At 37.1% G+C, this 22,108-nt stretch overlaps 1 protein-coding gene across 2 annotated transcripts in view; it reads right to left on the bottom strand.

The window, feature by feature from the left end:
- Positions 1-22,108, bottom strand: part of Dok6 (docking protein 6) — a 325,272-nt gene that overhangs the window by 80,618 nt on the left and 222,546 nt on the right. For both annotated transcript variants that reach the window (XM_041640797.1, XM_041640798.1), the window contains 2 exons: positions 13,397-13,535; positions 1,253-1,370 (listed from right to left, as the gene is read on the bottom strand). In XM_041640797.1, coding sequence (XP_041496731.1) covers positions 1,253-1,370; positions 13,397-13,535 — 257 coding nt within the window. The remainder of the gene's footprint in view (positions 1-1,252; positions 1,371-13,396; positions 13,536-22,108) is intronic.

Here is a 22,108-nt window from a genome sequence, read left to right as displayed (position 1 = left end):
GGTTAGTGGAGAGCAGACACAGAAGCTCATTCACTCATTTTCCTTTCTGGACATTTGTTTAAATACCACATTCTTATAATGTAGCCCTGGCTTATCCAGAACTCACTCTGAAGAACAAGGTAGCCTCAAACTTGCAAAAATCCTTCTTCCTCTACTGCCTGAGTACTGGGATTGAAGTCATGCACCGCCACCTGGCAGCAATTGCCTTCTATAAATGACTAAAATCCTTCCAACTTCTTTTCTGAAAAGAACATATATTTAATCATTTCTTAGTGATTTAATTTCATTTGTCTTTCTGAAACTCTGGCAAAAAAATAAGGCTATTCTTATTCTTCCATTCATATTATTTCTCTTCGCTTGTAATGTAATTTTTGTGTTGCAGAACAATTAGTGCTGTTAATAAGTACAAAGGCTAAAGAAAATAAGAAAATAATACAAAAATATCAAATCATGGCTTTAATAGTTGTGTATTCACTAGGTATTTTATTCGGTACCTACCTCTTTCAAGTCTAATGTGTGTTTTTAGCTGTGCATTTTAGTTTTATCCTTATGTTTCTTCCTCTAGAGAGAATATTCTATATGAAGGATAATGGTAATCATTTAAAACAAAAGAGAAAGAATAGAAAGGGTAATGGCACTGTTTCCGTGGCTGTCCATCAGTTGTGTGATGCCTTTCTAGTCTCCTCAGCCAACAAACCATTCCCGTGTTGATTAACTGGTCACTGGGAAAATCACAGAAGCATCCTGTTTACATTCCACCTCTTTCATGATGCCCCTCTTCATGGGTCTCCCTCGTAAGACATTGACTAGATCTGAAAACTTCTGTGAGTAAGTTTGTGAAGCATTTTAGTACCAGGCCTGAAACCAACTCCTGATCAGATGCTTAATCGTAGGAAGAATAAAAGATGTTGAAAAAGAAGTCCTTTGCAAAACAGCACAACACAGACCTCATCACTCAACTTTCAGCTTTTCACAATGTGCTTTCTACAATGTTTTCATCAACATCTGGCAAATTTGGTCCTTATCCATCATAGTAATTTTAGGAATCATTTTATAGCATGCATTATAAAATGATAGCTTGAAAAAGTAATGGTGAATCTCAGAGTTCCTACTCTGACCTGAGACAGTTGCTGAATGGAAACAAAATTTAAAAAACAAAGCAATCAATGCAAACACACAGAATTTGTATGACTCCTCCACAGAAGGACATGGATATCAGTCAGTGTGGTTTTGTCACTGTAAAGCTACTTGCCTTGCAAGCTGTAGATTTCTCCAACGCTGTTCTGACGCGTAATGTGATGCCAGTATGCACTACGAGGAAGAGAGATGGATTTCGATAATGTCATTGGTTCAGTCAAGCTTGTCTGAAGCTAAAAGAGAAAGAAAATGTATCTTAGGCTTTTTTGGAGATATCAAGCTCAAATCAACCCTTTAAAATGCCAAGGATTTAATGTGAGTGACAGAGAGAAGAATATGGGAAAGATATCCATAAAATTCCCCATTCAATGATAACTGTGTCAAAAGTGAAATTGCCACTGAAAGATTTCCCATGCTCCAGTGGGTGGCCCACAGATGTGCATATATAGACAGTAGTAAGATGGGTGGGGAAAAAAGACAGATGAGAGAGAGAGAGAGAGAGAGAGAGAGAGAGAGAGAGAGAATGAATATTGGAAACAGGCATGTTGGGTGAATATGGGGGAAATTTACAGGAGGTAAATGAGGTAGATATGATCATATTTCTTTTACAATGTATGCAATTATTAAAAATAAGGAGACATCTAGAAAAGTATGGAGAACAAAATGGGGAAGAAGGGAAATAGCCCAATGGGTAAAAGAGATTGCTTCACAATAATGAAGCCTAGCACCTGCATAAAAAGCTGGGTGAGCAAGGCCAGCTGGCCTGGGTCTGAAAAAGCATGGGATAAAACCGAACTCGCTGAACATAGCGGACAATGAAGACTACTGAGAACTCAAGAACAATGGCAATGGGTTTTTGATCCTACTGCACGTACTGGCTTTGAGGGAGCCTAGGCAGTTTGGATGCTCACCTTACTTGACCTGGATGGAGGTGGGTGGTCCTTGGACTTCCCACAGGGCAGGGAACCCTGATTGCTCTTTGGGCTGACGAGGGAGGGGGACTTGATCTGGGGAGGGGGAGGGAAATGGGAGGTGGTGGCTGGGAGGAGGCAGAAATCTTTAATAAATAAATAAATTTATTTATTTATTAATTAAAAAATGCTGGGTGAGTAGATACATTCCAGTAACCCCAGTGCTGCAGGGTGTGAACTGTCTATTCACACGGGAATGTACCCCAGTTTCAGTAAGAGGCTGTCTCAAGGGGATAAGTGGTAGTGTGATAACCAGGATATCTGTTGGTCCCTTGGCTTCCATACACAGGTGCTCAGCCCATCACACATGTGCATACACCACATGCATGCCACATACTACTATAAATATTAAAACACACAAAAAGGAAATATATATATATATATATATATATATATATATATATACTTAACTTGTTAAGACTGGAATCTGACTCATTAAGAGGGGCACTAAGAATCTCAATGGCTTCTTGCCAATGAAGAAAGAACAATGAAAAAAAAAAACTCAGGGGAGAATCAATCACAGGTCATGTTATGAACTGGTTTGCATTTTAGTGGTTGAGAAATATTTACACAGTCCATAGTGTTTCTCAATGTATAGAATGGTGAAATAATTCAAGAAATGAAGGAGCAGGCTGCCAGAGTGACATGTCCTAGAAAAGGTGCCGAACAGAAGAGAGCCATTTTCAGACACTTCTTCACACCTCCTCCCACCATTGTGCAGGGCTGCTGTTCTTTAATGTGTCGTTTTCTTATACACACTGAATGAATGCTCTCACCGAAAATCTCTGTAATAAGAGAGCTAAATGTGTTTGTATTTTGAATGTACTATTTTGAGTTAGCTGATTACATCATTCCCTGGGGCGTAAGATTAACACACACACACACACACACACACACACACACACACGAATGGATTCACAGCTTTAAGAAAGAAATTTATGCTTATTAATTTATTCCTATTGTTTTAAAAAATACAGAAATGGTTTTATTTGGTCTTTGTTACTTTAACACAAGCTGAGCAATACACAAACAGACTCCTTAGCTACTGCCATCCAAAAGCTAAGAAGGCCACCAGATAATTTCTGAGGCTTATAACCGAGATGTCTCTGCTTCTTTGTAACCTTTCCACCTGGCATTACAACTACTGTATTTGGAAAGTGCCTCAATTTATGCTGTTCTTTGTTCTGTTGCTATAAAATCTTCATGAAATGTTATCAAATTGGAACATGTAATTTGGAGTAATCTGGATTTGCTATCTTGTACAAGATCAACATATTCAGTTTATTTGAAAGCCTCCCTGCAGAGCAACTTCACAGCTGGTTCTTCTGTATCCACAATGATTTCACATTCTCTTCTCTATTTACACAATATGTATGCTCCCCACACCCATATTCCATATCCTTTGGTATGTGTAGGAATGTGAAGGAAATAGATTTTGTTTTCTGTGCTGAGATTAAGTAGAGCTCTCTGTACCCGCAGCATCCTTGTTATTAGTGCCCCAGCCCTGACAACTGGACACAACTGTGTTTAGAGATACCCATGTTTAGACACCATCAAATATGCCCACATGGGTAAACTTAGTCTCCCTCTACTTTAGAGAAGTAGAGGTAGGTTTCATTTTATGATGGTGTTATTGATAGAGGAAGTCAACTTCTCCTATGAAACATGAAGTTGATTAAACACATAAATCTTATTTAATTCATGTCAGCAATGTACATTAAAAACATCAAATAAACTGAATAAATACAAATCATAGTTATGTTTATTATATAGTCTACTATTTTCTTAATCTAATATAATGTATTATTTTTCATAAAATAGATATTTCTAAAATTTAATAAAAGTCATTTTCCTTCTTAGTTAAATTTAATTTTGGTAAATATTGCTTTACACCAAATAATCAGTCTTGGGCATCCTAGAAGCACAATAAGCATATGGTAACTGTTTAAAATGAATTCCAGGAAACCAGCAGAAATTGCCCCCCTTAACAGCTGAGGTTTCACACCTCTTGTTGGATAATTTTCCCTTTCCATGCTGTCAATGCCTTTAGCTATATTCAATTTCTTCATCCCTTTGCCTTAACTTTAGTTACTTTGTATTTACTTGTAGAAAGAGACACAGCTGTACTGAAAACTTGGTTATGGCTTTTTCTCTACCTGTTTACCTATGTTCCCGCACATTTGAATTGTTTTCCTGGCCATCAGAGTGTAACTCACCCATTCATACCTGTATAAAGTACCGTTAGGGAGTGAACTGTGTCCTCACCAAATACACAGTTGGGGTTTCTACTTCTCTCATAATACACTGTGATCAAAAGCAACTTGAGGATGGAAGGGTTTATTTCATTTTTACTGTCTTCATCCCTGAGGTAAGTTGGGGTAGGAACTCAAGGCAGGAACCAGAAGGCAGAAACTGAAGCAGCAGCTTTGGAGCAACACTGTCTACTGAATTGAGGTCTATGGCTTTCTCAGGCTACTTTTGTATACACCTTAGGACCTCCTGCCTAGGGGTATAGTCACCCTCAGTGGCTTAGACTCTCTCAGATCCATCCATTTATCAAGAAAATGTCATCCAAACTTTCTGTAGACAATCTGATGAAGATATTTCTCAGTTGAGGTGGGGTTTTTGTTGGTTGCTAGCTTGTGTCAAGTTGGAAATAAAACAAAACAAAACAGAACTCCATTTCTGTCATATTTATTGTGTGTTAATAAGTGAAAAAGGATTAATTCATGTATTTTAGAATTTATAGTGTTCTAATACATTTATTGGAACAGGATTTTCTAGTTTCTCTTTTTGGAGAATCTGCTATATTGCTTTTTTTTTTTTTTTGTATTTTATCTAGTGAGAAATTGTTTAAGAAACCACAACAAATCCTGGGCCTTTGTGCCAGAACTACCTGAGTACTTAACTACTAACTCCCTTGCAGGCAACATTCACCTGATTCTTGTTTTGCATAGGCGGGGTTAGGACTCTGAAAAGTTGTTATAGCACAAATGCAAAATCAATTCATCAGGGGAGCAGTTAGCTCAACCCTTGAAATATTTGCCAGGGCTTTCGGTCACCTCCTTTTTCTGAACATTTACTTCATTGGGAGGCTGAGCAATGAACCAGAGAATGCTTATTTGGTGTCTGAGAAGAGTGCAGGTCACAGCTCAACTAAGTGTGAAGAATAGTTGAGATGTCTGTGTTCTACCTGAGAGCACAGACCACAAAGGCAAAGTCAGAGAGCATGGCTGAGTCTCAGAATGCTTCATACACAGTGAAATTGATACCTATATGAGCAAGCTGCCTTAGATCTTATTCGAACAATCAATTAACAAGGTATTTATTTGTATATATTGGAGATCTCTGTATAGGTAATAGAAAAATAGATCCTAGTACTATTTACCAAAATAGAGCAAGCAAAAAAATGACATTGGAGGTAATGATACATATCTGTTCTAGGCCAAGATGATCTACAGAAGTACAAAACCTAAGAAAAACATGAATAGAAGGAATATTTGATCAATGTGAGCAGGTGGGTAAGGGTAGGACAGAGATGAACAGAGCTAAGCAGACTGTATATGCATAAGTGTGCCTGCCTGTATGTGTATCTGTGTATTCACATGAATGAGTCAAACTAGAAAAGGAGAGTTAGTATCTCACTTTTGTTCCTGTTGATATGATGAAATACTCTGACTAAAGCAACCTAGGGGAGAAAAGGTTGGCTTACAGTTCACAAAGGTGAGAAAGTCAAGACAGCCTGAGCGCAGCTCCCACATCACAATCATAATCAAGAGACGAGGGCAGTGAAAGCTCCTGCTCTTAGCCTGCCTTCTTTATTTATGCAGTCCAGGGTCCCAGGTAGGGAAAGGTGCCACCAAGAGTGGGTGGGGCTTCTGCTTTGAATATTAAATCAAGAAATTCTCCCATAGACTTACCTCTCAGGTTATTTTATATCTGTCTAGTTAACAATTAACACTAACCATCACACTTATTGAATGAGTTAAATGCTTCATAGTACATAAGCCAACATGCTCGTTGATACACCCAAGACTAGAGAGTATAGATAAAAACATGTGCTATATAAAAATTAAAAACCCATTGCAAAGATTCCAATACCAAAAAAACACACTAATATAATATATGAAATGCATGTAAGTTATTAAAAAGTTATTCTTTGCAATGAAAAGTATATACAGGGCACTCCCACTTGAGAATACTGCATTTTATTTGTTCTTAGAAACAAGTTCATGAAACATTAAAGTTGTATGTGAACAGAGACCCAGGGGACAGCAAGCCAACCATGCTTGGCACTGTTTGTAGTCATTAAAACAATCCTCTGAAGTTTGATGGTTTATGGGCAATTGGTTTCTCACAGACTTGGCTTAATTTTCAGTAAGGGACACCTCACACTTAATCTTCCATTTTATTCAAGATAAATGGGAAGGAATTAGTAGACATTTTGCTGAGCTTGTTCCAAGGTAACAAATAAAATGTGATTTACACAGTCATTTAATGGAAGTTGTTCAATGTCATTCATTTGATCTTCATAGAACATTATTTTAATTTAGGTTGATACAGTGATTGTTACTACTGTATGTTCTAATTATGTACTAACAAATTACATTTAGGTAATTCGAAGAAAACGTAAAACAAATCCTAGCATTAGACTAACAGCATCAAAACAAGTAGTTTTAACAATATTCATTTATTTATTTTTTTTCTTTTAATTTATTTATTTATTAAGGATTTCTGCCTCGTCCCCACAACCGCTTCCCATTTCCCTCCCCCTCCCCCGATCAAGTCCCCCCCCCTCATCTGCTCGAAGAGCAATCAGGGTTCCCTGACCTGTGGGAAGCCCAAGGACTGCCCACCTCTATCCAGGTCTCGTAAGGTGAGCATTCAAACTGCCTAGGCTCCCACAAAGCCAGTACGTGCAGTAGGATCAAAAACCCACTGCAATTGTTCTTGAATTCTCAGTATTCCTCATTGTCCGCTATGTTCAGCTAGTCCGGATTTATCCCATGCTTTTTCAGACCTAGGCCAGCTGGCCTTGGTGAGATCCCAATAGAACATCCCCATTGTCTTAGTGTGTGGGTGCACCCCTCGTGGTCCTGAGTTCCTTGCTCGTGCTCCGTCTCCTTCTGCTCCTGATTTGGACCTTGAGATTTCTGTCCGGTGCTCCCGTGGGTTCATTTATTTTTATAATCAATGATACCTTTAAAAATATATGTACATTCAAGCCAGGCTTGGTGCTGTATTTTTATACTCCTACATACAAGAGACTGAGGAGAGAGGCTGAGACCAAGGCCAGCCCAGAAAAATTAATGAGACCCTGTCTCAAAATGAAAAGAAGGGGGAAAAAAGCCTTGAGATAAAGGTTGGTAGTGGAGGCCTTATGCCTGTCTCCAACAGTCCAAAGATGAAAAAATATCTGTGTATCCTTAGAATATTTCACATATGTAAATTAGAGGGCATATGCCTTTACAGACATACTCTTAACACAAGGATGCTGATGAACACTTGCTAAATATTAAAGCTCATGGTTGTTTTACTTCACAATTTTGTTCCTCTAAAGGTTTAAGTAAATAATGCTTTATGTAAGTAATTTTCAGTATCAGTACATTTTCCAGAAAGATCTGCTTGTATACTAACTTTCTAAAGTAGATGTTATTGCCAGGCTCCACATAGCCTTTTATAGGAAGACGTAGATAAAGAACCTGCTTCACATCAAATGGCTCCATTAGTCTTAGCAGTGTAAACCACTTCCACACACCTTGTGTTCTTTCACCTACCACCACAGGATGTGAGCGCAGTGATTACCATCATCAGAAGCAGCACCGATTGTCCTGTCACAGTTTTTTCCTTTGTCAGACAGGAACCTGCTATGAAGCCCTTCAATCTGTGATCTTCCTGTTGAAGCCTGCCAAGTGCCAGGCTTACATGTGTACACCGATACATCCATTCTCCCCTTCAGACTGTTATCTTGACTTTTACAACTTATTTGGCTTTGGTTATTTGTTTTGAAATAAGATAACTTTGAACTTGCAATGTTATATTTGTATGCTGAGTTGTTTCAGTCTTTGAAATCTTTTTTTTTCATTTAAGAAAATTAGCTGATAATGGTTTATGCGTATGATTCCTAGAGTTTGCAAAGCTTCTGCAACTATACCCAGACAAGTATGTTAAAGATGTTCTGTGTACCACCTCAGTAAGATGCTTCCAAGTTCTTCATATTTTTGCTGTAGAAAACCTTATCTTTCTCATGCTGTTAGAACTCCCTGAAAATGTACCTAAGAAGAACGTTTCAAAGGAGTCCTGCAGTGGAAGTTAAACTGCTAAGAATATAACCCATCTGGGAGGCCTTTTAGTTCCTCCAAAAGTTATAAATGACTACATGCTCGGCACTTACAAAAACTATCACTATATTTTATATGCTCTAAAATTTCATCCATTTTAAGACAAACCATCGTTATATCAAGCACTGCAAATGATTGGTTCTGCCAGTCAAGCTGTGGCCTATTTGAGTGAGAGCCTCAAAAATGAAAGAAAAAGAAACAAAACCAAGTCTGTCATCTTGGAATTGATGCAATATGGTAGTGTTTTCCAGATCATGCAACTGCCTATGAGAACAACATGCTATCTACTTATTGATCGAGCACTCCATGGAACACCATTTCGTAGAGGGGTGGTGAGGAATGATTAGTGCATGCTATAGTAAAGTTTAACTGGAGAAGGGTGAATTCCTTTGGTTTCTATCATTATTTAAATTACTTTACTGCAGAGCTTCTCTTTCTATCCTGTCTTCCCTGTGACAATAAAAATAAGAATTTCAGGAAAAATCGTTTTAAATATTGATTTCCTTTTTGTTTTTCTAGATAAGCTTTCTCTGTGTAACATTCTGAGTGACCTGGAACTCCCTTTGTAGACCATGCTGGCCTCAAACTCATAGAGTTCTAGCTACCTTTGCCTCCTAAATGCTGGGATTAAAGGGATGACTACCACTGCCCACCTAAATATTGATTTTTTTTTACAAAAGGATAAAGTATAAATTTCTATGTGAGGAGCTCTCAAATAGGTGTTTAAGTTGCTTGTGGTTATCACAAATTTAGAAATTACTTCCAAAATGTCTTTTTTAAATTTACTTATAATTGAAAATGTGTCGGGAAAACGTTTTTTTCATTCATGTTTTCCCCAGTTATTGTTTAAGCCATGCACATTTTACCATGCTTATAATCCCAGTTAGTGTTTTTAAACTGTAGGCATTTTACCATGTCTATAAAAAATTTTAAAAAGGAAGTTTCCTGCACCCTTCTTCCTCTCACTCCCTCCAAGATCTCCCTTCCAAAATCAATGTCTGTGCCTTTAGTGACATTTGTGAACTTCTAAGATCTCCTTTCCAAAATCAATGTCTGTGCCTTTAGTGACATTTGTGAACTTCCTGTCTATCCAGGGTAGATCTGTATTCAATTCAGCATGCTGGAACATGGGGTAATTATGGCTGAGCCTCTGATGAGTGGTTTCTTATATATATATATATATATATATATATATATATATATATATATATAACATTATATAATATTTGTATGAAGCAATACATATCTTCTTAAATGCCTTTAATAATTTCTACATTACTTATAAACCCCAATGAAATGTAAGGGCCATATTAACAGTTGTTAAACTACGTGATTTAGAACAATTTATAACGGTAGCAAAATCACAGTTACGAAGTAGCTGCAAAATAATTTTATGATTGTGGGTCACCACAACATTAGGAACTGTATAAAGGGTCGCAGTATTTGGAAGTGTGAGACCCACTGTTCTAAATCACGTGATGAGTGGTTTCTATTACAAGGAAAGTCAACATTCTTCTGGACAATGTGGTGCCTTGATAGCAGAACATCTTTTAGTGGTGGAAATTGATGAATTTCCATTGTTCTTGAAAGAAGATTTCTATATACAAGAGAGAAATGGGTTCTAGAGACACCATTCTATTTAAATACCTAAATTAAATAATTTTATCAATGACATTAATAATAGTAATGCACCAGAAATAGCTTCAGTTTAAAATGTAGTATACTGGCTTAATCTTCCAATATTTCCAAAATACACCTCCCTTTCTTATTGTGTTTAAAATATTTGTATTAATTTTTTAAATATTTCACATTCAAACTCTTCCAAGATCTACATTTGCATTCCTACCCATCCGACATTGTTTTCCTTTTAAAAATACAATCTACCATATTAAAAAAAAACAGAAAAAACCATGATTATCTTAGATGCAGACAATAATTTTTTTAAAACACACTAGGTCTAATACTTTGGGGAGTGGGATCTGTCCTAGAGCATGGCAGACCTCCCAGGGCCAATCTTAATGTTAACTGACTTCATTCTCTCACAGAAGGTATCAAAATCCCAATACCTCATCAGCTAAGTGCATCACTTTGAGCCCATGTTCCCACCTTCATTCTGGCATATTTTTCTGGACTCAGATTTTGTGAATTCTGTAAAAGTTACTGTGTATTCATCTGTACAACTAACCAGCTGTGTCTAGAAAATACTGTTTTCTTGTAGTCATTTCTGCAACCACTTTCTGATTGGATTTCAGTTTCCCTTTCTGAGGTGGAAACCATGAAAAATCCTTTATTTTTCTGCATAAGTCACATTTGTGTTGAAAAACTAAAAAAATGCTGAAACTTCCTTAGATCCTTCTTTACAAAGATTTTTTTCTACTCTTTACAGTAGAGCAGAACTGAGGTGCTATGGGAATGCATACGTGAAGAAAGCCCTCTCATTCTGTGTAGGACATAGTCTCTGAAGGAACCATAGGTGAACTTCTCAGGAGTCAATTACCCAGAAACTCACTTTGACAACATTATTGCCATTTATTAAAAATTTCAGGATCATTATGTCTTACACACAGTTTTAAGGCTGGGAACACTGATGTTTCAAGAAGTCAAGGGACTTGGCCCACTAGATAGGATCAACTATCCGATCTCACCAAACTATAGGCAGTCTTATAGAGGAAACTTTTCTCTTGTATTCATCTGTACAGTTCACTGAGTATCAACTGCATAATGATCTTCTGCCAGTTAATAAGTAGCTAACCTGTATGTAAAACAGTGTAACTGAGCTAGTCATTATTATTTCTTTCTCATTGAAGGAAATCAAAATATACATCTTTATTTGTCTTAGCAATTTAATGGGTATTTTTTTCTGATAATACTCAATACTGCTTAAGAGAAAATGTACTGTTCTATTCACTATGGCTGAAATTTTACTAGATGTCAGATTGTTTTATTAAATCATTAAAAATTACATTAATTTATTTATGGGTGCGCTAACTGTGCAGATGTGTGTGCCTGTCATGATGTGTGTGGATGCCAGAGGGCAGATTTTAGAATTAATTCTTTCCTTTCACTATGTGGGTTCCAAAGATTGAACTCAGGTTTTCAGACTTCACTAGAAGCACCCTTATCGGCTGAACTATCTTCTCAGTCCTTTTAAGTGACAATAGAAACACAGCATGACGTAGATGATGAATATTATCAAAACACATTGGCTGATGTGGCTATAGTGAAGAGATGTTAATAATGGCAAACCCCAGTTTAACAACCAGGTAATATCATAAGATCCTGTTGAATTGCTTCTTTTCAGGAAGCTATGGCAGTTGAGACATTATTTTCATTGCATTTGTGCGTGTTTATAAATTTAAAAATCATTTATCATTAAACATTAAAAAGGTAAAAGAAAATGCTTTCAATTGTCTGTAAACTTATGTTTAGGACATCCATTGCTTATAGAGATTTTTGGTTGCTTAATCTTTTAAAAGTCTTTTAAAGCATATGAAAATACATAAGAATGTAAGTATTAATATCACATGGCCTGGTTTGAAAACAAAACAAGCAAATAAAACCTCACTGTCACCGTTCTATTTTGTAATAGATGCATACTAAATACAATGCTAAATTTTTGCATCTTAGAGGGTTTTAGATATTTTTGTACTTTTGCTTAGTTTTCACACAGAACTTTATCTTATTTTTAGACTGAAAACAGGAATCAGACAGAGAATACTAAAATGATCTTTCATGCTTGTTGGAAAGTTTTGTGATTTTAGAGAAGGTATATTAAAGGGGGAAATAATGTCTTGGAGACTAGGAAGCCCTGATAGTGGTTCTGGAACCTGGTGTTCTTGAGATGTGACCAAGCTGAGGTAGACTGCTCTCAGAGAAGTGTTAAATTAGAATGAGTAGAATGGAGTAGAATTCTACTGAAGAATGGAGTAGATTAGAAGCAATTTAATTTCGATAGCATTAAGCTTCATAGAGAAGCATATCTGTAAAATTGACATGGAATTTTATCCAAATGCACTCTTTACATTTGATTTGGTGGATTTTAGCATCGAGTTTCACTGAGTCCACTGAACATCTGTGCCTCGTAGAGGGGAAACACATCCCAACTCTAGAAAGTCTAAGACCCTTATGCAGGTATCCATCATCTCTAAACTTCAGTGATAACTGTCTGCCTTTCCCCAGGTTTGGCAGACTTTGATAAGCGTACAGCAGCCCCAGCTGATACTATTAAGTTTTATTTAAAAGAAAATTATCTCAGGATTGTTAGACGTTCCTGAAAGAGTGGGAATGATAAGTTGTCAGCACATGTGGGTTCAATAACTTGCTTTCTTCTCAGATACTGTAAGGTTTGTAAGTATTCAGAGTCCCCCTATATGCTCTGTCACCACCATAAGACGAAGGTTTCATGAGCATGTGTATGTGTATGGCAACTAAGTAGATAGAACTATGATAGCTCTGCTGCATAATAGATAAAGACCTTTAGAGACTGAACACCCTCCACAGTGGTACAATCTGCAAGCAGTGATGTTGGACTCACTAGTTTGGAACCCAATCAGGATCCTGTGTTTCATCTCTAATAATTGTAGTCTACTGAAACAATTCTTGATGTTTTCTTCATGAAAATATAATTAAAATTCCTGTATGATAATTTGCACACTTAAAACAAGTATAATTAACAAATTTCAACTCTTGCCTCATTCTCTAAGCAATCCGCAATAGGTCACACACAGATCTATGAGAGCAGGGTTTCTAAGTTCTGGACAAAAACAATTTCTGTGCTACACTGAGTAAGCGATTGCAGACTTTAGAGGTTGACTTTTATAGGTTGGGTAACAGGCTAGGGCATGGGTGAACACCATGCACTATGCAAATAGACTCATATAAATATAGTATATATCAGCCCAGGGACATTCATTCACAAGCATCAGGTTACATAGGATGGAGCCTTACCCGGGCCTTCTGCTCCATTTCTAGCATTAATCTTTCATGTTGCTCAGCTATGGCCAGTGTTGCAGAATGGACCTTCTGATAGATCATTTCTCCTTCCCTTGTTTGAAAAGTGAATAGGCCTTCTCCTGTGTCACACATTCTGTGAAGAAAGAGAGAAAGAGATGGATCTTTGTGGATTCAAGTGTTGTCAACAATTTCCACGTCAAAGATGCCCTTAACTGTCAGGTTTCCTCCTCCATACTAGTTCATTCTTGGACAAACTATTCGATATATGCATCTCTAAATGTACATTGTGGGGAACTAGAGGTGAAAATTCATGTGTACTCGGGTTTTTAAATGCTTTCCAAACTGTAAAGGAACAAATGAAAATGATTTAGACATGCTCAGTGTGGGAGTCTGAATCGTGACACTGGGGTTTCCCTACTCTCAGAAATAGTTACCATATACTCTACCATTTTTTGTGCAAAGAACAGGAAAGTCTATCAAACATAACCTATTTGAACTTAAGAATATTTGGCTTTAAGATAGATTCTGCCAAAAACAGGGGTGTACATTTAAGCAAGATGCTTAATCTATTTCTGCTTTGTTTACAAAATAGGGATAATGGAGCCAATTCATACAATCTTAAAGGTTAAAGAGTTGGTAAATAGTTTACAGTGTTGCCTAGCATACTCAGAGTGTTAAAAATTGTTAGCTACTTTCATCATAAAACTTAGAATTAATATTAATGAAAGTTTAGAGGTCACTGAATAAATATCTACCCTAGGGAAAAGCTGGGTTGATTTATTTTTGCCCAATACAAACAGTTATGTTTTTATGTTATAAGTTAGGAAGAAGTATAATACAGTTGGCACTATGGATGACAACATATTATATTATTAAAATTCTTACCGGACATTCTAGCAGAAATATCAAAAGATAAGTTTATTTTCACTTATTTAATTATAATCACTTAATAAGACAGTCTTAATTGAAAATTATTAAAAAATATATTTACAGATCATTTGAAAGGCTAACTGTGGTATAAAATCTTATTATAATTATTATTTTAGCCCAGTTGTAACTATAATTGAAAACAATCTATATCCATGTGGTATTAATTACTCTAATAGGAAGAATTAATTGAATTTCTATGCTGCTGTTTTTAAGTTAATATCATTAAAAGAGTTACAGGTTACAGTGTCAAAATATTCACGTGACAAAAACTATTGGACAATTTGGATTTTTCCCTATGACTCTCCAAGGGAATTTTAGTAGCAAAGAAATGTCTCAAGAGACTTCCAACATTGTCAGGGCTGTGACTGCCATCCCTCTGGGCCCATCCAACCAGCACTTAGCTTCTGTGAAAGCGATCTCAATAAAATTCACATGGCGTGAAATGGAAAGTCTTGGGGAAAAAAATCAAGAATTTTCAAAAGTGAAACAAATGAGCTATCTTTGTTGATGCAGGGGTGTTTGGAAATGCAAAAGCCACGGAAAACCCATTGATAAGTCCTGAACACATCTTGTTTGAAGTGGAGATTTTGTTCACTGTCAAGTGCAGAATGCTGCTTATTAGCCTCAGGAAATGAGATAATGAAGGCACAAATTGTTATTTCATACCCAGTCATTCAGATGTGAAGTGCTGATCCCTGTCCACTTCCTGAGACTTAATTCTTCCCAGTGGGAGACTTGAGTGCTTACAGGAGGGTTTCCCTAAATTTGGAAATAACTACCAAACTACCATTCACTTCCTTTGAGAAACGAACAAGCATTTGAATGCATTATAAAAAGAAAAAAAAAACATTAAGTACAAGGAGCTTCTTCTGCACTGCAGTTCTATAAACCAAGAGGAAGGTTTCAGACTCTTCACTTGTTGAGACTATTGCTTTTGTCACTCAGGTTGACTTGAGTAGTTTAGGGGTCCTTAGCATGTTTTGTCTGAAGGAGGATATGAAACAGAAGTGTAGAGCTTTTCTTATCTGCTTAAACAGTGTCGTGGTAGCAAGCCAACAGTACAGGACAAGAGAAAGAAAAGGATGCAGTAAGCTAGGTTGCTTTTGACTTGTTTTTCAAAGTAGGGCCCCAAGACAGCAATTCCTTTACCACTAGAAAATTATTTATGGTTCTGACTTCTAATCTTTATCTTAACAACGTTCCACATGGTTCATATGAACATTATGAGACTCAACCTGCTTTCCTGAATATACTCTTTCCCTAAAGCAGGAGGAGCTCAGACAGAGATGCTCATTGCATTTGAACATTCCAACTCTATGCCCACCAACTGACACTAAAGACATTCAGTGAGTGTGTTTATTTTATGAAAAGGTGAATACATGAATGGTGTGTATTTGGCCTAACTCCAAATTAAAGATGTTGTTCATAATTAAAGATGAAGGCATTATTTCTTGTCACACTTAAGATATTTGTACAGAACAAAACTTTTTCATAACTAAATTAAAATTTTTAGTTTGTTATTTATGTGTATGGGTGTGTTTCCACAAATCCTCAGATTCCACACTCCTCTGAGTTCCTCTCTCTTCCCCTTTATATTTCTCTCTGCATCCAGCCATATCACTTTTGTCTCCACCTCCCCAGTGCTTGGGTTAAAAGTGTGTGACTCCCAAACACTAGGATTAAAGGTGTGAACCATCACCACCTGGATCTGTTTCTGGATTGATCTTTTAGTTCAGGGTAGCATTGAACTCACAGAGATCTGCCTGCCTCTGTCTCCTGAGTCCTGAGATTAAAGGCGTATGTTACCACCCCACTCCCTATGTCTGACTTGTGTGGCTGCTTTGCCCTCTGATCTCTAGGCAAGCTTTATATATTAAAACACAGATAATATACCACTGAATATATAATATAATATAATTAATATAATATAAAGAATAATATATTCTTCTGAAAAACTCAACTTCAATTCCCAAGACCCATGTCAGGCATCTCTTTTACCACCTATAACTTCAATCCCAAGGGAGCTGATACCATCCCCTGGACTCTGTGGATATGACCTCTATGCAAATGTGTGATAATACTTGCATTCCTAGCAACATAGAGAATTCAAGGCCAGCCTGGGATACTCGAGACTTTGTCTTAATCTCACCCTCCAGAACATAATTTAAAATAGTTACCTTAAAATATCTGGGTAAAATAATTTTGATTTATCTTTCAGGAAGTTTTCAGCAGTAAAATAGAACCAAAGCAGATTCCCTAACACTCTTATATTTTTCTTTAGGATTTAAAATTAACATTCAAATGTAGACAGTAATGAAACTCTCAATACCACAGTAATGAGAGCAATTTAAACCAATTAACACTTTTATTCTGTTCATGATTTAATCTTAATTATTACCTAATAAGGTAGGTATTTTACTTCTTTACTGTGGAAAGATCCTTTCTGAAAATTCTGGTGAGTAAACTTAGAAACAGAAAAAAGTCTAGAAACAGACCGAATGCCTTTGAGTCAAGTGACTGACCAAATCGAATCCCAGGTAGTGAAGGGAAGTGGGATTTTCCACAAATTGAGCTAGATATGTGTTATTAAAAAAAAAAAAAACAAAACCCTGGGCTGGGCAGTGGTGGCACACGCCTTTAATCCCAGTACTTGGGAGGCAGAGGCAGGCAGATCTCTGTGAGTTCGAGGCCAGCCTGGTCTACAAGAGCTAGTTCCAGGACAGCAACCAAAAAGCTACGAAGAAATCCTGTCTTGAAAATCCAAAAAAAAAAAAAAAAAAAAAAAAAAACAACCCTGTGATGTCTCTCTATACAGTTATTTAAATTCCTATTTTTAAATAAAATGCTGATAATAGTACAATACAAAAATGTGAAAGAATTAGTAAATAAACTAAGGAATTTCAGGTCAAAATGTGATAGACTGATGAATGCATTTCTGAAAATACTCTCTGTGTGTATTATGTATGTGTGTCATGTATGTGCATATGCCTGTGCAGGTATGCAGTCAGGCCTGTGTATGTGTGAGGAGGCCATAGACTGATACTGGGTGTCCTGTTCTTTTACTACATACTCTATTTCTTTAGTCATGATCTGTCACTGAGCCTGGAACTATGGCAGTGGCAGTTCTCTCTTGTGGGCCCATGTGTGGTCACGCTTGGCTTTTTATGTGGGTGCCGAGATTCTAATTCTGGTCCTAATGATTGCACAGCAAGCACTACTACCCATAGATCCATCTCTCTGGCCTTGAAAAATTAACTAAAAAAATAAACCAGAGATATAAGAAAAAAACTAGAAGTAGTAGAACTAACTGCACTAATAGTTTCTCACCTATAAAACAGAAAGATGTATAGTATTTTAGAGTGTTTTCATTATGTGTTTGGAATACTGAGATAACACAGTCAACTCTTAGGAGTACCTGTAATTAAGTGACTATAGTTATTACTACTACTAAGGATAGAATTCCAAAAGAAATGTCTAAATAAGAACAAAGATGAAAATATTATACACAGTGTGCTAATGTTTCTGTAAAAATATTGAGACAAAAATCTCAGTAGCTAGGAAGAATTAGGGAGATTTATTGTACAGAATTGTGCCTATAGCAATTTTTCATTTTTTATTGTTTTTTATTGAGCTATATATTTTTCTCAACTTCCCTCCCTTCCTCCCCCTCCTTCTCTGCCCTCTTCTATGATCCCCATACTCTCAAGTTACTCCGGTGATTTTGTTTTTTTCTACTTTCCACAAGATTTCCTGACAAAAATGGGAGCATAGGGATGAGAGGAGTAGGGAGGGCAGAAGGGGAAGATGAGGGAAAAAGGGGAGGGGGGAGGAGAACTTGAAGGAATGGGATAGTCGAGATGGAGGAAAGACAGAGATGAGAACAAGGAAGGAGATATTATGATTGAGGGAGCCATTATGGGGCTAGTGAGAAACCTGGCACTTGAGAAATTCCCAGGAATTCACAAGGATGACCCCAGCTAAGACCCTAAGCAATGGAGGAGAAGGGGCCCCAACTGGCATTGCCCTGTAGTCAGGCTGATGAATATATTAAATACCACCATAGAACCTTCATCCAGCAACTGATGGAAACAGAAGCATAGACCTGCATCAGAGTACTGGACTGAGCTCCAAAAGTCCAGTTGAAGAGTGGGAGGAGTGAGAATATGAGCAAAGAGGTCAAGACCCTGATAGGTTCACCACTGAAACATTACCTGAACTAATGGGAGCTCACCAACTCCAGCCAGACAGGGAAGGAAATAGCATGGGTCCAAATTAGTCCCTCTGAATGTGAGTGACAGTTAGTTATATGACTGGGGCCCACTGTGGGGCCACCTGCACTGGCACCAAGATTTATCCCTGCTTGTACTGCCTTTTTTGGAACCTGTTCTCTTTGGATGGACACCTTGCTCAGTCTGGTTATAATAGAGAGGGCCTTAAACCTTCCCCAAATGCCTTACCCTTTCTGAGGAGTGAATGGGGGTAATATGGGAGATAGGTGGAGGAAATAGGAGGAGAGGAGGGAGTGGGAACTGGGATTAGTATGTAAAGTGAAAAAAAATTAGTTTGTTTTCTTTAAAAAATTCATAAAACATTTCCTTGTCATAGTCCTGAAGAATGTGCTTAGTCTCATTGTGTCTTGTTATGCTATGTTCATTTGATAACCCTGGGAGGGATTGAAAGGAGTGGAGGAATGGAGGGCTGTAATCAGGATGTATTGCATTAGAGAAGAACAAATAAAATTATATGTTATAAAGGTAAATATGAATTGGCTAGACAAATGGAGAAAGCACTTGTAAATTGTCAGTGACAATGAAGTTTTTTTTTTTTAAGAGAGTAAATGTCAGCTCTGAATTCCTGATGAAAGAATGAAAAATCTTTTTGCTGGCAAGAAAATGTGGGAAGAGGGGGGTAAATATGCTAGCTTTCTGAGTAATGTTTCAGACTTGGGACCTGTTTGGAGGATAAGGGGTTGACTAGAAAAGGTTCTAGTGAGGCAGAGAAAAGTTTGGATTTGTGGTTTGTAAAGATTTCCCTGTCTAAAGATTTGAGAGTGAAGCTGTAGAGAATGGGATGAAGGGAAGGGACAACAGGAAGCATAGTGACTGATTTCATACATCACAGGGAATAACATGGATACACCCCCAAATAAATATTTTATAGGCGTATGGTGTTTATTTTGTTGTAGCTCAAAGACAGAGTCCAACAATAAATAAGAGATGTTTTGTGCCAAACGTATTTGTGTGCTAGAATTCTTTCTGCTCTGGTCATCTGCATTTAAGATCAGGGAGTTTGAATTAGCGGACTGAAATCAATCATGCGAGTGATATTCATGCCTGGCAAGAAAGCAGAGGAACAGTGTGGGGTGAGAGACAGGGAGGAACAACTGAACAAGAGGCTAAGGAACAGAAAGACAAATGAGAAAGGCCACTGAGTCAAATGGTATTAAAAAAATCAATGAGAAGTAGGAGAAAGTGATTATTCAAAAACGAGGACCTTAACCATGTCCTTAGTACCAGAAAGGTTGTGGGAGCAAGAGCGAAGAGAATAAAGGTCAAACACAGTAGAAAAGACAAAATCAAATTTAAAGCTGTGATTTATTCTTAAAATCCTATCCTTTCAGAATATTTTATGTTTCTCTCTCATTGAGCATCCTGTCCACAGTTCTGGCTGAGTGTACTGACTGCATTCTCATGAAAACCTAGGCTGGGCTACTGAGACAATTTCTCTGTTGGATTCAGAATACAACCCCATTAAGGGAGAATGTAAGTGGAGTATAACTGGAACCTTTTCTGCTGGTTTTAATCCTGTGTCAACTGTTGTAAAGAAGAAAATAAAAATTGATAAAGGAATTTTTTTTCGAGATTTACTTTTTTACCCTTGAGACTTAATGGGAATTCAGTAAGTAAAGGACATAGATGTCCAACATCACTCAGTTGGGAAGGTAAACATCACAAGGGGAAGACTTTGAGGGTGCACAGCCTTTTTTCAAGCTGGTACCCTTTATTGCACTTCATCTGGCTGTCATATTTTGTCTCATGTCTTTGTAGTTTATAAGATACTCTTCTACTAATTAACCACATTTCTGTGACTGGATTGAAATGTATTTCTACAATATTTCCAGAAATACTTTTAGCATAAATTACGTTTGGGTAACTGAATACTGCTAATATAAATGAATGAATGAATCAAGCTGGGCGGTGGTGGCACATGCCTTTAATCCCAGCACTCGAGAGGCAGAGGCAATCAGATCTCTGTGAGTTGGAGGTCAACCTGGTCTATAAGAGCTAGTTCTAGGACAGCTCTAAAGCTACAGAGAAACCCTGTCTCAAAAATCAAAAAACAAACAAAAACAAACAAAAAATCCAAAAATGAGTGAATCACTTTTCTAGCTCAGAAATATAACTTTATATTTTTTGAGTGGGCAATTTAAGACTTTAGAGGGAGAAGGGGGGAATGACAACTTAGATTTCACTAATGGAGTCTCATGAAAATGTATGTGAGGAATCTCAAGCAGCTGGATAGCACCCGGATCTTTTGCAAACCTCCTTTTGGAGTGGCAAGCAAGAATGTGGAGGACATAAAACCGTGGATGCCTGCTTTCCTGTTTGGCTGCATTCCTAGTCCAGTATACAACCCTGTGAAGGCAGATGTAAGTGGAGTCCAACTGGAACCTTTTCTGCTGTTTTCAACTCTGTGCCAACTGTTATAAAGAAGAGAATAAAAATGATAAAAGAAAATTGTTTCGAGATTTACTCTTTTACCCTTGAGACTTAATGGGAATTCAGGTGGTATACATTTTTATCTTATTTTTCTTAATGGTCAATGCCCTTGGCTGTTTATTGTAAATACCTATCAGGGATAAAAGCAATCTTGGTGAAAGATATTCCTTCAGCTTTGCTGACTGTTAAAGCTCCATGAAATGTTCTTTTTAATCTTCTCTATGAACAAAAGAGTCAACTGCTAAGTAATATCTACTGGACTTCATTTTTCTTATGGACTATAAAGATACATTATAGAATCATAATTATCAAAGTCTTACATCTCTTTGCTGTCTAGAATTCTAAATGCTAGAGGAATAAATATATATATCTCAGAACTATATTTTTCCAACTCAGAGTTAATTCAACAATTCAATTTCCAGTTATTATTTATGTCACTCTTTTTTAAATCAGCTTTCCAATAAAGGAAAAGAAATTACTAATGTAAAAAGAGAAACTCAGCAAGTCTTTTGTGTTTCTTTTTCACTGATACATGATAAAGGGATAGTAACGGTTTTGCAAGGAGGATTAACTTTTTTGCTATAGTAGGTTACACAAAGAAGTAATAAAACTAATTACAGGGTTAAAATGATGCCCTAGGAAGGTTTGTAGCAGCCCAAGGATGATGAGAAGCTGAAAGATTGGGCTGAGCATTTCACGCCCTGAAAAGTCATCTGCACTCCGATTCTGAACCACGCGTTACATACTTCACAGAGTCGCCTTGAGGCTCAAAAGTAAATACACATTGAACACTGACTGTCAAGAACTTCGCCAAGAGGGATAAAAGCATGCTTATGGGACATGGCTTCAAGACAGCTTTGGACCATGTGGAAAGAGAAAATTTTCTCCACTGTAAGGGTTTTATCTTATTTCCTTTTTGAAAAATTGTGTGTGTGTGTATGTGTGTGTGTGTGTGTGTGTGTGTGTGTGTGTATGTGTGTGTGTGTGTGTATGTGTTTGTGTCTGTTCGTGTAGGCATATGGCAATGTATTTGTGTGGAAGCAGGTTTGTATACATG

Source organism: Microtus oregoni, unplaced genomic scaffold, assembly GCF_018167655.1.
Source record: "Microtus oregoni isolate MIOR12 unplaced genomic scaffold, Mior012 000065F_ref0000479, whole genome shotgun sequence".
Taxonomy (NCBI): Eukaryota; Metazoa; Chordata; class Mammalia; order Rodentia; family Cricetidae; genus Microtus; species Microtus oregoni.
The sequence above is the reverse complement of the archived record's forward strand: the minus strand, read 5'-3'. Positions and strand labels throughout refer to the sequence as shown.